General features: G+C 39.5%; 1 protein-coding gene across 4 annotated transcripts in view; it reads right to left on the bottom strand.

Moving 5' to 3' along the window:
- The window catches only part of HAPLN1 (hyaluronan and proteoglycan link protein 1), a 41687-nt gene extending 29961 nt beyond the window's left edge, over window positions 1-11726 (bottom strand). The window contains exons 1-2 of one of the 4 annotated variants that reach the window (XM_078067087.1): window positions 11527-11726; window positions 1853-1978 (exon numbers count right to left, since the gene is read on the bottom strand). In XM_078067087.1, coding sequence (XP_077923213.1) covers window positions 1853-1952 — 100 coding nt within the window. In that variant the 5' untranslated portion in view covers window positions 1953-1978; window positions 11527-11726. Of the gene's footprint in view, window positions 1-1852; window positions 2196-2576; window positions 2917-11526 lie in introns of those variants that run through there. The other 3 variants (XM_078067088.1, XM_078067086.1, XM_078067085.1) reach the window with 3 other exon arrangements.
- Between the last annotated feature and the right edge of the window lie 5846 nt (window positions 11727-17572).

Raw genomic sequence — 17572 nt, 5'->3', positions numbered from 1 at the left:
GAGCAATTTTAAAATAAATTCCGACTCATGGATGTAGCATCATAATCTTGTCCCAAATCACATTTCAGTATCAACTTCCACAAGCAAAGTATAGGCCTTGTAGTTTTATTACTTGAAAGCTGTGAGTAACTTTCTAAGCATATGAATTTACAATTAAAATGAAGTGGACTATTAAGTCACTTAAAAAAAATTGTGTAGTATATGCAAATGATCTGGATAATTCTGATCACTTGTGTCAAAAATGCCTTTGCACTAAATTTCAGCAGAGTATATGGGGTTGGAAAGGCTGGAGCAACAGAACTTTTCCTCACTGAGAACACTTGAGTCTGACTTACAGACTCCCCAGGAGTATTTTAAAAATGATATTTTCATACTCCGGGTGCAATTTAGACTAAATGTTTTATACATGGTTAATAATGTAACAGGAATTTAATAATTACTTGAAACCACAGCCAAAATTTATTTTACAGAGGATTTAAAACTGCTATTGTTAATGAGTAGGTATTACTATTTTGGCTGAATTGAATTCTGCGATTAGATGTTAAAGGATGTTATCCCTCCTCAAGAAATCTTTGTGTGTAAATACCGTAAAGCCTTTGGGAGACAGCTTGGATTCTACTATACACATTAAAAGAAATAGCTGAGTCAGCAGCTTGCATAGTAAAATTTACGATTATATAATTCCTTTTCACGGTCCAACATTGGAAAACATAAAGCTGTGGGAAGCAAAGAGAACTGTAAGAGAGATGTCTAAAATAGCTAGACATTGTCAAATTCAGAATTCTATTTGTGTAGTCATAATGTAGGCAGGAAAATACTTCTAGCAAGACTTACACTATCATTTGACCTTCACAAATCATACTTTCCAACAGTGGATGGCAGTTTTGTGAGAGTACACTTTTGACCTTGAAGATATAACTTAATGTTTTATGTCTCTTGGCAAACTTAGAATGCCTCTTGTCCCCAAACTGAGTTCATCTAAAATTAATATCATCATATGTTTAAGCTGTTATGGTCTATAATTCTTATTTGAATTATTCAGCATCCAAGGGCAAAGAGAGACGCTACAAAACTCTCTTTTTCTTATTGCATAAGTCTCTCAGTTTTCTTAATGCAGGATGTCCCTCATCTGAAGCTGGGACTGAGGAGACAGCTGCATTTTACTGCAGCCTCAAATCTTGCTACAGCTCTCAGGCTTAGCATTCAGCCGAGCTGAAAAGAAATAAACAATGGATCGTGGATCACCACATCAAAAACTAATGATGTATTGTATGGTGACTAACATAACATAATAAAATTTAAAAAAAAGAAAAAGAAAAAGAAAAAAAAAAACCCCAAAAAACAAAAATAAAGAAATATGCAGGAGCAATATACTGGATGGGAAACTAAAGCTTTAGCAGAGGAGAGTGTCAGAAAGTGAGTTAATCTCTCTTGAACCTTAGCTTGTCTGACTTTCATTTTCACATTGTTTTTCTTAATGATCACTCTCACAGAATGACCTTACATCCTGAGTTTTACTTCCTCTGTCTCCCCTCTCTCGCTTACATTTAAATAAATTCATGCCCTGCATTCTACTTAGAAGACAGCAACTGTATTACAAAGCCTTGAACAATGGCATCAACCCCCCTGCAGCTGGACATTCGTAAGCCATTCCACTTTAATCATCCTCAATTCTTAACCCTACTGTAATGCAATAGCAGTCAAAAGCCGGAGAGCATGTTCACCAATTAACAGAAAGGAAAAGAAAAAGTCAATGCAGCAGAACTAAAATTCAGAAGCACCAACCAAACATCCGAACTCCAAGTGACCTGAAATTAATTTGACTTTCATAAGAGAACCTGTGTTTTCTTACCTTGGATGTGAATAACTCTGTCATGATCTAGAGTATAGTTGTCTGAATGATGATCAGCCCAGCACATTGAAATCAGCACCAGAAGAAGTAGACTCTTCATCTTTATAACCCAGGGAGTCTTCTTCACTGTGAGAGCATCACATACAAAGAGGCTTGTGAGATTTGGAACCCTTTGGAGTGTTGCACTGCACTACCTATTACCGCCTTATCATCGTAGAATGGGTCTGTAAAAATATTTAACCCAATCTGTTCAGAAAGTTACTGTAGCTGTCTTTGGGAGCTGAAGACTGCAGCTTTGAAAAATTCCAGTTTCCCTTATGTAGCCAGAGTCCAAACAGTGTTTAACTCTATCTCTGCAGAATTGTAAATCTAGAAATTTAAATCAGTATTGTTTTGATATAAAGAGTTGTAGTTGGTTACAAAAAGCTATGGCAATGATATAGAAAGACTTTAAAAAATATTTAAATCTCTGAATTTGAAGTATTACTTGACAGAACAACCGTTCGATGTATCTATAGGGGAGTGATCCCTGGTCTAATTAGAATCTTCAACCAGGGCAAATAAAGAATACGTGCTTGAAAGTTGACATCATCATTCATTTTACATGTAGCTTCCTGAGCAGGTTAGATTTGCTTGTTCTGAATAAAAAAAGAAGACCAAAAAAAAAAAAAAAAAAAAATCCCTGGTGAAGCAAAAGCAACACATTTATTACAGATTCACTTACCATCTTAAACCTTGCTTGGGTCGATGGTGAAGAGTTGAAAATGAGGGACAAACTAGGTTCGAGTTGTGCATGCTACCACTGCAGTCATCCTGATTGATTTTTCATTCATTTCTACCTGAAATGCTGACGCACCAACTCCGAGCGCCAGGTAGGGTCTCTGCAGAGGGCCGAGGCTCGGCCGGCTGCAGGCAACGTCCCTGCCAGCCTCCCGGGGCAATGGGGCGGATGGAGAGCAGAACCGGACAGCAAAGCGCAGCTCTGGTCCTAAGGGAAAGAGGCAGGGCCATCGCTGGGTTGTCCTTTATTGCAAGACCAATTTGAGAAAAGGGGACATGGTCACCCCAAACTTTGTCATCTGAAGGACTAAAAAGTGACTCCAAGGGATACAAGCCTCATGACCTTGGCCGTATTTGCCAGGCAAGAATTTCAGGGTCGCTCCTCCGTTTTAATGTGAAAGCTGAGGCAAATATTAACAAGGGCTTTCTTTTTCTCTCGTCACATAGCAGCCCTAACAACACTTGGCTATTTTTAAAACTGAAATTGCACAGTACTGGCTTCTCACACTAATTTGTTTTTTCCAGGAAAGCTTGACTCCCTGGAATACTTATTAAAGAGCTTTGAGTCTGTTCCTGGAGGTCCTTGCAGGCCAGCCTCGACTCCGGAGCGTGATGATAACACGAGTCACGGGTGTCCCCTGTCTCTCCTGGGACAGAGCCACCTCCCTGCATTCTTCCCTCTAAAACTCAGCATCACTGGGATGCCTACGGCTTCAGTCGTTCGTGTTAGCTTTATTCCTTTTCTTTCTCTTCCTTATGTCACAGAAAGAAGATGATGGATGAGCAAATTAAGAAACTTACTTTTCTAGGAATCTCAGAGTGTCACCTTCAAAATTCTACCTGAGTTGCTAATCTTATTTTCTGAAGTTCACTTGCTTGTTCCTCTGAGGGTTTTTGGGAAATGATGATTTTTTTTGAAGCTACAGATGTTTGTCCATGGAAATATTACTTACAAATATTATCAGTTTTCAGCCCAGAATTGCACTTTGGGTGAATAAACATAATAAAGGTGATCCCCTGGAATTTGGGATATCATTGCAATTATATACACAAACATAAAACAATGAGCAAACCAGCACAAGAGGTATCGGGGGCTCTCTGCTTGCCACAGGAATCAAAGGAAAGGAAAATGTGGAAGAGAGTGTGAGGAAAGCATACAATTTCAGCAGTTAAAGAAAGGAGAAATTCGAAAAGTGAGGGATCAGAGGAACAGCGGCGGAGAAGTTGCTATATTAATTTTCCCATTTGTGTGGTCATTTACAGCATAATTTACACACACACACACACACACACTTTTAGACTTGTGCATCCTATCACTACAGTCATCCTGATTTTTATTCACTTTTCCTCAAAATATATTACACACAAATTTATATATCTCCTTTAATTCCATACCATAGTATTAAAAGTTATATCACCAAGGGTTCATCCCATTGAATTAACATATTAACTGTCCAAGGACTCGGTTTTTAATTGCAAACATCCCAGGTGGTGTGGGGGTGATAAATAATAATTCTAACAGCAATTCCTTTTAACTGAAAGTCTATTTGCCAAGTGCTATGCGAGGCATGGTACCGACCATGGTTCATGCGATGCTTGAGCTCATGAGACCAAAACTTCCGTATTTCCTGATTCAGACAGTTACCTTGCTGAAGGTCCCATATCTAGTAAGCAGTAAAGTTTGTATTTGCTTTCAAGCAAAAGCAACACCTACTTTAAAAAGTTGCACTTACTTTTCTGAAAGTGAAGCTTAATGTGTTCTTTGTTTAATTGCCTTGTTTATTTAGGCTCTTTAACTTGAACCTACTATGGTCTTAAATCCTTAACTTGTGTTCTATGTGAATATACACTTTTTGCCCGAAGACTTACATGGGAGAAGTTAGATGGTATTTTCTTTAACATGACTGTGCCCTGCTTCATTTCTATTCATTTATAATACCATCGGGTGTCATGAACACTGCCTTGGTGGCTCACATGCGTACACACACACACACACACACACACCCCATCATCATCTTCAATTTAAAAAGGATGTTGCACATCTTCAGTGATTTGTGATTGGAAGAGAGGCGCATGTCAGTGAGCGCTTCTGAGCGCCCACCAGGCATTCAGACACTCCTGGTAGGAGAGAGTGGGAGTTATCTTTGCTATCCCAGCAGCATAACAACTGTCTTACCAAAAGAGGTGAAACTAGACAAATGAACACTAGGGACACGATCTTCAGTGTTTAAGCAAACGGCAGTACAACATGAGGTACTGCACACTGGATGGAGGTCCTTGAGGACAAGGGCTGTGCACGTTGTCTGAGCTGAGCGCTGGGCCTCAGTGAGGGATGCCTCAGGCATAGCGGGTGGTCTTGCGAGTGAATGAATGGACTCCTGTTTGTTTGCATTTTGTAACAATGTTTTCTCCGGGTATCCAGCTATGTTAGGTAAAAATTTTTCATTTTTGATATGAGTAGAACTTGGGAAATTTGGGGGACTTTCATACAACCTGTTATTACCAGCCTTGAACTAGTGCTCAGTTTAGCTGCAACTCACACATCAATGGTCTCTTTTTACAGCCTCCCAAACCTTGCCGCCCGATGCCACAACCAGTTTCAAGAGGAGTTCACGTGGAAGTATCTGTGTTCTTGGTCAAAGACCTATGATAGGACTGTAATATTACAGTTCTGCTTGGGTGATAACTAAACCACTATTCAGAAGCAAGATACTGTGGCCAACATAAAAGTCTAATAGTTTGATAGAAATAAAGATAAATACCAACAGTCTAATACCAAAGTGGCCAATTGCTAGTCCTTAAACTACTGTGTTAAAATTAGTGTTAGTGGGGCACCTGGGTGCCTCAGTCGTTGCACATCTCCCTTCGGCTCAGGTCATGATCCCAGGGTCCTGGGATCGAGCCCCGCATCGGGCACCTGCTCAGCGGGAAGCCTGCTTCTCCCTCTCCCACTCCCCCTGCTTGTGTTCCCGCTCTAGCTGTCTCTCTCTCTGTGTCAAATAAATAAATAAAAACCTTTAAAAAAATTAGTGTTAGGATGGTAGCTATACTTGTGAACACAAGGTAACGTATAGACTTGTCAAATCACAATATTGTACCCCTGAAACTAACGTAACATTGCCTGTCAACTATACTTCAATTTTAAAAAATAATAATAAAATTACTGTATTAGGTAGTGGGGAGCTAAGCCAGTTGGAAGGCATGCGTGCTGTTTGCTGTGCCACGAGAGCTAGGCCACATATTTCCTGAGCAACTGCTACATGCTAGCCACTGCCCTGGGGACCTCACCCATTTAATTACTATTTCTCAAAACAACCCAATTGGAGAAGGATGTTATTTTTTTTTAAGATTTTATTTATTTATTTATTTATTTATTTATTTATTTATTTGAGAGAGGGGGAGGGAGGGAGGGAGGGAGAGCACAAGCAGGGTGAGGGGCAGAAGGAGAAGCAGACTCCCCACTGAGCAGGGAACCAGACGTGGGACTCAATCCCGGGACCCCGGCATCATGACTTGAGCTGAAGGCAGACGCCCAACTGACTGAGCCACCCAGGCGCCCCAAAGAAGTATGTTATTATACACATTTTGTAATTCCTGCAATAGAGTCAGTGTGGTGGAGTCCCAAGCATGCAGAGCGAGGTCCTGGGGATCTGGGCAGTCTGACCCCAGAACTTGCACTCTCCAGCACCATCCATGGGGTCCTGTGTGCCCTGAGGAACGGTTTCAGCTGTCCTAGCTGGTTCTCCCAGATCTCTTACAGTTCACACAGGTCAGAATGCTGTCCCTCATCCCTCTCTCACTGGGTTATAGGAGTAGCACTTATCACAGCCCTCTTTGCACAAGGCATGTTTGAGTGCAAAGTCTCAATGCTTTCCTCACTGTGGGCCCAAGACCCAGGACCTCCCTGTGCCAAGAGAAAGAATGAATGGAAAACTGGACCTGGGAGAAACAGCTATAAGGACTAAAGCAGCCAAGACTGAGGAGAGTTTAACACTATTTCAAGAGTTACCTGTATTATTATATGGAGGATGTTGAGAGTTACTTTTTTCCTCCACTGAGGACATAATGAACTAAACCAGGTTTCAATTTAGCACTTGAAATTTAGTTTAAAAATTATAAGAATCAATGCAAAGGTTGCTAAAGATTGAATAAGAATCTCATTTAACAGAACTACATTGAAATAGACTGAATCTTTTCCTCCTTGGTATCTTTTAAATCTGATCCAGCTATAGGCAGAAGAGGGTTCATGATCAGTGTTTCTTAAAAATTGGTCAGCGGTGCAGTGAAATGAAAAAAAAAATACAAAAGAAAGAAAAGAAAGAAAGAGAAGGGACTGCTAAAGTACACTTCTTCATTAGGTTACATTAATTCATTTAAAATTGGGGGTTTTTGTGAAGTAACTTTTTTTTTTTTTTACCTTATTGCTGTTAGAATGGCCTCTATTTCATGGAATTAAAAATTGTAGGCTTCTCAAACTGTATATTTTTTTCATGTTTAACGATTTAAAAAAATGATAACCTTATGCTGGCTCCTCAGGTGTTCTGCTGTTGTTGGTCGGCTTTGGTTTCTGCTTCGACTCTCCAGGTATGCGCAATCCCGAGGTCAGACCTCTGACCCAAAGGATAGCTAAAGAATTCAGACTAATGATGCATTTGAATTGTTCAGTGTGCAGAGGGACAATTGGTTCTTTACCTAAGCCCCAGGATTTATCGCACACAATGGGGTAATGCAGAACTGCTTGGAATATACCCAACGCTCAAGAGAGAAGCCATAACTAAAAAAAAAAAAATCTCTGTTGGATGATACAACTCCCCTCAGGGAGTGAGTCTATATAAACTTCAAGTGAACATAGTTTTTCCCTATTATCTTGCATTGTTCTATGAAAGCACAAGCTACTGAAGAAGCTAAAGAGCATTTATGATGTCCTGAATTAGATGGCCAGCCATGGGCCCTTTCTAATCTGGTCGTGCTCAGTCTTTGCTTTCTAGGATCCTCATGACTCTCAGAATAATCTGCATCTTAAAATTTATGGGTTATTTCTTTTTCTGTTCTTCTCCTGTATTTTGAAATCACCTACTTTATCTCCATTTTTCCTCTAAATTTTCCATCATTGTTTTATCTTTTCTTGTTTTTCTTCTCTCCTTCTATTTCTCCATTCATTGCGTATGAATCTCACCCAACCTCTCCATTTTTCTCTCCACTTTTCTCCTCTTCCTATGTTTTATAATATTTATCACATTATTTGATATCTGACACAATTGTATGATTTATCATCCGAACCAGGGCACAGAGTGAACAGGAGAACAATTTCTAGCTCGATGGAAAGCCAGTAGCATGTCCATTGGAGCTCTCCTAGGCCAGGTGGAGAGATATGGTGTTAAGTGTAAAGGAAGAAAGGGAAAATTTTGTTTCAGTCCTGGCTCTGCTATTTTCTAGTTGTGTCATCCTGACAGAAGTCATCCGGCTGCTTTTGGGTCATGTGTTTTTAGCCATCAATTGGAATAGTCAATGACAAATGTCAATGTCTTATACACGGTAGTTAATTAGTTACTATTGTTATTATGTGATGTTTTTCTTACTGGAGAGTCCAGGCCCTCCATTCTACTCATATCGCATTTTAGGACTGTCCTCAGCAAATAAATTGACGGATTCTAAAGGGATAATATCAGTAATGCTTGTTGAAATAGCAATTCAATTCACTTGCTGCTTTTGGCTGGTTATTCTTTGCCATCTCTCTCTCTCAGAGAATATTGATGGAGTTAGGGACAAACTCAGCATCCCTTCCTTTAATCAAAGTGCATTTGTTCATTAACCCATCTGAACCTGCTTTAAATAATTCTTGAGATGAGAGTTAGACTTCCCCCAAACCAGTTTTATGAAAGGATTCCGCAGTGGTTTTGTTTATAGGTTTTCCAAAACAAATTGAAAAAAGGCATACATGAATAAAAGTACAACTTGTATTTGGTGTTCCATATAGTATTCGATTCTGCAAGTTTTTGTTGAATACCTAGGGTGTGGGGGGGAAGCAGTGCGGACACATATTAACAAGTGTAGGGCCTTTTCTTGTTTCCAAGTAACAGTCTGGCATTGCTGGTTGAATAAATGAATAAAGCACATACAGTAGGATTCTGACACTTCTAGGTTGTAAACTATGTAAAACCCTAACCTTAAAGTGATGCTTAAAAGTTGCAAACATTTCATTCAAAATTTATTTGCATGCAATACCTTCACTTGGAATTGTGTTCTCTATCCCATCTCACACTGAGGTTGGGGATGCATTTATAGGTATAATAAAGATAGTATTATATACTTATTTTACCTCTTATTTGACTCATTTTTCTACTATGAAAACAGTAAGCAGGGTACACTAGGCCTCTCCAATTTTGTGGTGTGGCCCTTTCAGCCAGGAATCTCTTAAAATGGGTTAATACCACCGGACAGACAATTTCAAAATTCACTCCTATGACAGGAAGGAGAGAATATAAGTTGTAACTCTAGTAAAAGAGGACTTTCTTGTCATTGTGTGCTCTTAGTGACTTTTGCGTGTAGCCACATCATACAGGTGGGATGGCAAGTGTACTCAGACACACCAACTCATTCTGACATTACATACTTAAAAACGTCTGTTTCCCTGTGCATTTACATGGGCAGTCAGCAAGACTCTCCTCTCTGGTGGCTCAGAGGGTATCACAGACTTGCTCTCAATATATTCCAATATTCTAATTCTAACTCTAGTGGATAATTCACAATATGTTGGAGAAAGAACTGGTACAACAGGTGGACAAGAAGACCTATGGTTTCCAAGTTCTCGAGGGTAGTAGAAATGGCTCCAGCAGTTTTGGCATGTTGTGGCCAGCTCTGTCTAGATATCATCCGTGGGCTTCTCACCATCTACTCAAAAGCTTTTCAGTTACATGAGATTTCTAAGTTTTCAGGGTTGGGCAGGAACATGTCTTCTATAATTAATAGTTTTTTCTTAACCAGATAGTTGTCAGTAGAGGAAGTCAATAAATACATTGTTAATGTATTAACAATAAATGCATTTTGATGATGACAGTAATATTAAAAGAAAATCAACCTCTTCCCTTCTATTTATCTTTGGAGAATGTAGCCTACATTTGGTGCCCTGAAAACCATAATTTTACCATAGAACATTAAAAATTAGACTGTAATCGATACGAATCTTATATTGCTATGCTCTTATAAGTGTAGCCTTCATGGAATACAGAAGAAAATATTCATTTTCTATCATTACACATAAAGAAAATGGTAAAAAAAATCAAGCCACATCATGAAAAATTCTTAAAAGATAACTAAATCTGTCAGGATAGAAATTAACATTGCTACCCCTTCTCAGGCTATCTCAGAGTTTCTTTATATTTTAATGTGCTCAATGCCGACACAGCGTGTTGGCATTATAACAATGACTGGATTATGGGACTAATAATTACTTCTATGTAGTAGAATTAATTTTGACTAAAATGAAAGTTTCACTAAAATTTTCTTCATTTCTTCTGGCCAAGAGTAATTTCCTCCAAAACCAACAATAAAGCATATACATATGTTAGCGTCATTCTGGGGAAAAAAAAAAGTTTTCTCTAAAAGTGAATAAGCGTACTCTAAAGACTATTCTTGCTAGGCATACTTGTGTAAGAAAGACCTTATTTTATAATTCATTCTTTGATTCCATGATCAAAAATCTCAGTAGTGTCAACAACAAGGCATTATATTGAGTAATATAAAATTAAACTTCAAAATTTTTTTTCTTAATGTAAAAAATCAAATGACTTATTGTCATTATCAGTAATAATAAATGATTTCTGAACACTGAACAAGGAATTTGGCACTACATTAAGAACTCCGCAAAGGTAGACATATTTCCTAGTGAATTGCAATTCAAATAGAACTTAAGCACAGGCATTTAAAAGAGATTGAAAGGCCCCCTTTAACCAAAAATGTATAGTAAACAGGTTTTTCTGAAACACTCTAATAGAATGAATATATATATATATATAAAAGAATATTAAGAGCTTAGATTGTTAACTCATTGTTTCCCTTACAAATAACAAATCCAAAAACAGACTATAGCAAATAAAATAAAACAACTTCCATTTTTTTATTACTCATTGGCATCATTTTAAAACCATGGAAAATAGCTCTCTTCTTTATATTTTAATGTGCAAATATCAATAAAATTGACAAGTGAGAGGACTGCTTTTAAATGTGGGTCATGTAAAAATGAATTTAGAATCGAGCTCACATGCCTTCAACTAAACGAATGCAAACGTCTACAGGCCCTTATAATTTGAAACAAAAGTTTTTAAGTAAAATATTTAGAAGTAGGGTTTATATGAGTAGAAAATTGATCATAACATCACTTTAATTAAACTGTTTTTGAAAGTATTTCTAATTGAGCCAGCAAAACAGTATTTTTAAGACTGTTTCACTCACATGGGCGCCCGGGTGGCTCAGTCGTTAAGCATCTGCCTTCGGCTCAGGTCATGATCCCAGGGTCCTGGGATCGAGCCCCACATCGGGCTCCCTGCTCCGCGGGAAGCCTGCTTCTCCCTCTCCCACTCCCCCTGCTTGTGTTCCTGCTCTCATTATCTCTCTCTCTGTCAAATAAATAAATAAAATCTTTAAGACTGTTTCACTCACAATTTTAGCATTTCTTAAAAAGTTCCAAATTCCAACAGCTCTCAGGTAAACATTATATGAATACTGGATCTAAAAATACAACTGCAAACCATCTACAAGATAGCTTTGTGGCATCACAGAGTGATGGCAACAGGAACAAGCTTTCTACATAACACAAAATCCAACTCTCAACTCACCACTCAACCCCCCATGTAATTCTAAACTAGTTGACAAAAAATAAGAATCAGGCAACTCACATATATTTTATACGGTGATCAGACTCTGAGAAGGTGTAGAAAGATTTTAAATATATATCAATTCTGATTTTTTTACAAAATACAAGGAAGAGTTTTATGATCGATGATTTACTGAGGTATCTGATTGTACTAAGTCATGATAAAAACAAAAAAATCCATTAATGTTCGGTAGCAGCAGAAACTTCTGTCTCCTCTGGGCTTGATGCAATCTCCACCTCTTTTGGCTGCCACTTTTAAGGTCTCTTCCAAGACCCTGAAGCAAGTTTACTATTGGTTCACATCCTACGTCAAAGCATGATCCTCATCAGAATTCAGTTCATTGGCTTATGAGTAACAAAGCCTGTCCCAGTCCAAAAGGCTGTGTCTACACAGCACAAAGAGGGAGAATACAATACTCTCCAATTAACTTGGCAAATATCAACAGCTAAGCTCACTAAATTAAGTTTCCAAATTGGTTTTATGAAGTGAGATACAGCCCAAGAATTCACACTGGTAGGTTTTTAAGAGACAGTGATCTTTGAAAGTGTTTTAGAAGCTTTTAAAACTAAATAATCCTCATTTACATCTTTAGCTGAGGCATTTGTTCATTCTGAAAACAACCAATACCATTTAACCAACCTTCTTTATAGGCACGGAAGCACTGATTTACTTAGTCACTTAGAACTGACTACTCTAGATCCAAAGATATCTACATAATTTATAACTTTCTTTCATAAATAACAATGCCATTTAATACTTTTGAGATACATAAGTATTAGGCTCATCTTTGACTCAGAACCAAATAACCATCTACGAGTACAAAACGTAAAAATATGGGCAGTATTCTCCCAAGAAGTAGGGAAAGTATGTACACCTAAATCTCAAAGGTTTTTCAATCCGTGAATACCATAAAATTACCACCCCCACCCTTCCCACAGACCCTTCCTTTCAACCTGGCTCCAAATTCCCACCACTAGAGTTACCAACACTAAGTCTGCCAAGGTCTTTTCCATTTCAAATGTGACCATGGCTTTGTAAATTTTCAAGGAGAGTCTCAAGTCCATGCTAGTGAGAGCAGTGAGAGGAAACATTGTACCTGGTTGGGTTCTGTCAAAGTTCAGAGGAAAGGAGCAACCGTAAAAACCACCTTTTTTCTCTTCCATAATTTTCACAGAAGGCAAAGATCATTCCATGAACATAAAAGACCCAAGTTCTCATCACTGCTGAGCAAAGGACAGTTGAGGATTATTTGTGTAGTAATGACCTTTGAATATTCTCTTTCACCTTGTGAACTTTAGCAGCTATGCAGCTGTTTTTATACCTAGGTGATGAAATGTAATCCTGAGAGTATAGTACCTAGAAAGCAAGAGACATGGTAGCATTGCACAACTCTTCAAAAAAGAAACCGCTATCCCCAAACAGCACATACGCACCTCACACACACAGTTCTCAGACATTGCATTCAGACGTTGGTAACAACTTCACACCTGAAAATAATCTGTAGTGCATACCATACAACAGATACCGAGAGAACCACTAAAGATACGAACGTCATGGGAAATAAAATGTCAATGGCTGATTCAGAGATTGGCTTCTAAAAAAGCATGCGTGCTTTTGTAAGCAATTGTTTGAAGGGCAAAAGCCCCTACTGCTGAGAAGCCCTCAGAAGAGGAAAGAAGGAGAGAACAAAGCAGGGGAGGAGCAAGAGGGGAATGGGGAATTGGGGAGAGGGGTGAGAGAGAGAGAAGAAGAGGAGGTAGGAGAGGGAGAGGAGGAGTTGGGAGGAGGGAGAAGGGGAGGAGAAGGGAGAAGAAAAACACAGCAGCTGGGAAGAGGAGAAGGAGCAGTGTTCCTTTGTGCTAATGGACACCTGAAAAAAGCGGCCAGCAGCAACAGTCCCTGGAAATGGGAGAAATGACCTGAAGGACAGAAATCACGACAAAGAAAAACCCGCCAGATAGGCTAAGTGAACAATCTGAGCAGATTTTGGGAGCGAAAACCCAGCCTTATATAGCTTAAGGGCCCCTGAATTAAGTCCTGTGCCATATTTAGCCACAATTCAAGTACTTATCCACGGAGCACCAATTTATTCAAGTAGAGATAAGGCTTCAGATCCCAAAGCGGTCACTCTTCAGGGTGGCTGCGAAGGAGTAGAACAGAGCGGAATGCTAAGTGCATGGAGGCATACTCAGGACACTACTGGAGAAAGAGGAGGGGTTCCCCAGTATGCAATGGGGATGGTCCCCTCCGAGGTTGTGCAATGCAGCAGGCTTGGCAGGCCCCTCACCCAGCCTGGGCGGGGGGATGTGGGGGCAGGAATGGTTTTACAAAGGAGATGATGGCTCAGCTGGATCTGCAAGACAAGGAGGTCGAGAAGAGGGCGACAGGTATTGCTGTCTATCAGAAGAGTACGCACCAAGGAAATGAGCTGGGGAGGCCTTGGGCTGTTGGATGGCTGCGCACAGCTCCGCGGGACTGCAGAGGAGGAGACTCAGAGTGATGACGTGGAGAAGCTGGGGCCAGGTTGGAGGGGCAGCCAGGGCAGGGACAAGAAGGCCTTGCACGTCACGCTTATTTGCATTGTTCCTGATGCTAGCAGGTAATCTAAACAAAGCTTCACCACCACCACAAGTTATTTACCTTATCTTTACATATCTCAAAATAATACCCTAAAAATGTAACTGTTAGAACCCATTACAAAGAAGGATGGTCTTAATCGTGTCATGTATACTCTATTTAGTAAGGAAGATTGTCAATGCTTTACAAAAGTAAAATGTAAAAATTTCAAAATATATCAGGCTAACTTTTAGTTTTGGATTTTCACTTACTCTTCAGGAATGCCAGATGAACACAGATATTGCTGTAAGTTCAGCATCAGTGTAATCACAGAGCACACCAAAATTTTAGTACATTTCCATATCGGGCTCTATCAAAAGATGGTCAACTAGTTTAAAGTAGTTCTAGGAATATTGTATGGGATTCAAGAGCAGAATCCAACCCATTGCATGGGTGCATATGGAATGCAAGCTCCAAAACGGTAGAAACTATGTACCACGATATCGTCTGGGACCCACTAGGAGCTCAGAGGCTTTGGTTTTGTACCATGCACTGCAGAGTGAACGGTAACCCCTGGTATTGTATAGTACGCAACCTGCACAACCCTATACTGTAGCCCCCTAGATATTAGACATACCACACACATACACACACAACTTACCTCTTGAACAAGTCATCACATTTCACACAAGTGAAGGAAACAATCATATAATTTCCAAATGATTAATGAAGCACCTAAAAGTGATTCCATGCTAAAAAAGTTTATACCCAACCGAGGACAAAAGTTTATACCCAACTGAGGACAAAAACCATCTTTTGTGAGTTTATGATATTTTATAAAGGTACTCCTAGCATCTAGTGAGTTTTCAGTGAGTGTACAATGAAGGAATAGAGGAGACTGACATCTCTGCGGTTCTAAGCACAGCTGATGCCAGGGCGAGCCAGAATTAACTAAATTGCTCTGATCCTTTCTAGCCTGCCCCAGCCTCAGCCTGCCACGGGCAGATCTTGCACGTTTGCCGCTCATCTGAAAAGCATAATCTCCTCTAACATAAAAAGACCGCTTTGGGCCAAGGGCATGCATCTGCCTATACCTTCCTGCAAGAATGTATGTCCACACATGTTTCTGTAGCATTTGTGGGCGAACATAAGGCATAAAGGTGACTAAGGCACGGACACAGGCTCTCGTTGCTGACTGCCCGCCTCCTCTACCTCCATCGCCAATTCCCAGCCCATCTTAGTGAGAGAATATTCTCGCGCTGATGGAGAAGAAGCAGAGCATAAGCCACCGAAGGCTTCATGTGAGTGGGTTGATACTTCGTCAGTATTTACCATTTTATTCCTTCGCCTTGGTGCTCTGGGAAGTGTTGGAAGTTGTACTGTCACCGATGTAAAATGTAGTCCAACGGGGCGGGGGGGAGAGAACAAGACTTGAGACCAAATTACCTATCTCATTTCCTCCTATCTGCTAATTTAAAACTTACTTAAGGATTGTGCCCTTTGATCCACTCCTTGCATGATTTTCCGACCTTGTCTTAAAAAGGAAAAGGCATGGCAGACCCCACAAAGACGCAGCTGCTACTTGTGGTGGAAAGGTAGAAGAGGGAACAAGACAAGTCGTTCTAATATAATCACCTCAGTGAGGCTTTCTGAACTCTGCTTGTCTCTTCCTACACAGCTTCTAGAAACCTCCCTTGGCTTGTATAAGAGGCAAAGATAGTGAAATCCCCAGACTTGAATTCTTACCTGAGTCGGTAAGATCAAGAGCAGTGATGACATGAAAAGGCTCAATATCGCTGGATTTCAGGTGGAAATTTCTAGCAATGAATTCTGAGGCAACTGTGTCACCTCTTCATTCTGCTAATGCTGACTGAAAATGAGATAGAGCAAATCCGATGCCAACACAGACATGTGCCCCATCCCCCACCCCACCCGGGCCAGTTTAGAGACTCAGCAAGTGAACTTAGGAAAGCCTTTGAATCCGTGTTGCTGGGGCCAAAGTGTTGGAGAAGAGAGTAAAGCAGGTGGGGTTCAAAGTGACACAAAACAAAAAGAAGGTCATTTAAATTTCAGGAAGTTCAAAGCAGGAGAGGGCTTATTTTCTCTACATCTGGAAGGGTGTGTTGTGTTTTTTTTTTCATTCCTGAATTTCAAGGGAAGAATTTCATTCTGTAAAAATGCCATTGGGGGGGAAAAAAGTTAATAGCTTAAGTTGGCTGTTAAGGTAGTTAAGGTGAAAGGTATTTTAAAATATATACATTGTAAAATATATACAAAAGAGGAAATGTACTTAAAAATAATGAAAGGCCTACAACATAACTGGTATAGAAAGGGCAACTGGTTATTAAAAAGAATTAAAAAAAAACACAGGAAAAGAGGAAAAGACAATGATCTCATTGAATCATTAACCTCAATGATCTTGTCAAGTCAAAATCAATTTTTAAAAACTGTAAAGTTGGCAAATATTCTCTCAGTATGTAGTGAATGGCCTGAGGAACCATCTGCTGTTTCTCCCAGTGAGAGGAATAGCATGGCCCTCAGTTAAGGAACCTTGACCATAATTTGCATTTTTAGTGATAGTTTAGGCAGGTCTTTGCAAAATAACCCATTCAGCAAAAGCATAAATTTCTGTTTAGTCATCTGCATGGACAGAATAAATATCTTCTTACTGGCATCATATTCAAACAATTTATTCAACAATATTTCAGAGACAAGTATGTAAAATGCAATCCATATCTCCAAAGATCTCTCACCATTATGGAATCCAAACCAGGAATGACTTATTTAAAGCCCATCGGATTGCATTTGGTGTCATACTAATGTGATTAGATTATCATTTTCCTCAACTAGAATGCAACTGCCTTGCCCAGAGTGTGTATCAGTCCTCGAATCTCCAGCATGCAGGCTGGAAGAATGCCCACATACTATTTTGCAACTTATTTGTCAATTTTAATGTTTTAGAACATCCTATTATTTAATCTGGATAATGGAATAAAAAAGAAAGTATCAGGAGAATTGATTAACTTTTTATTTGTGTTCTTTGGTGTTCCAACATCTAAATTATGGAAATGCATTTATAAGAACATTCCCAGTTACTGCTCTTCAACTGACACATCAGAAGGCTGGTTTTACCCCCTTGGTTTTCATTAGGATACAAATACTGGAGAGACAGGAATTTCTAAATCACAAAATAGGCCAAATGGGATGAAAAAAAATTTGCTCTCCTATCCGTCTATTCCTTCTTTGTTTCCATTCTTTCTTCTTTCTCTCTTTAAAACATCCTGATGTCTGGCACATTTTAGCTACTCATGGATCTACACTTTCAGGCTCTCTCTTCAGACCTGCTTTCCTGACCCAAGTGATCGCTCCTTTCTGACCCCCTGTGCCCTTGAATCCAGCATTTAATCTTTATAGTCTTCTGTTGGTCTCTTGCTTCTCTAACAATGCCTTTGATTTTTATCTTCCATAGTGAACATTTTAGGCAATGAGAGAAATATTTCGCTCAAGAAGT

The sequence above is a fragment of the Halichoerus grypus genome, chromosome 2 (genome assembly GCF_964656455.1).
Source record: "Halichoerus grypus chromosome 2, mHalGry1.hap1.1, whole genome shotgun sequence".
In the NCBI taxonomy this organism is placed as follows: domain Eukaryota; kingdom Metazoa; phylum Chordata; class Mammalia; order Carnivora; family Phocidae; genus Halichoerus; species Halichoerus grypus.
Note: the sequence above shows the minus strand (reverse complement) of the source record. Positions and strands in the feature narration are given on the sequence as shown.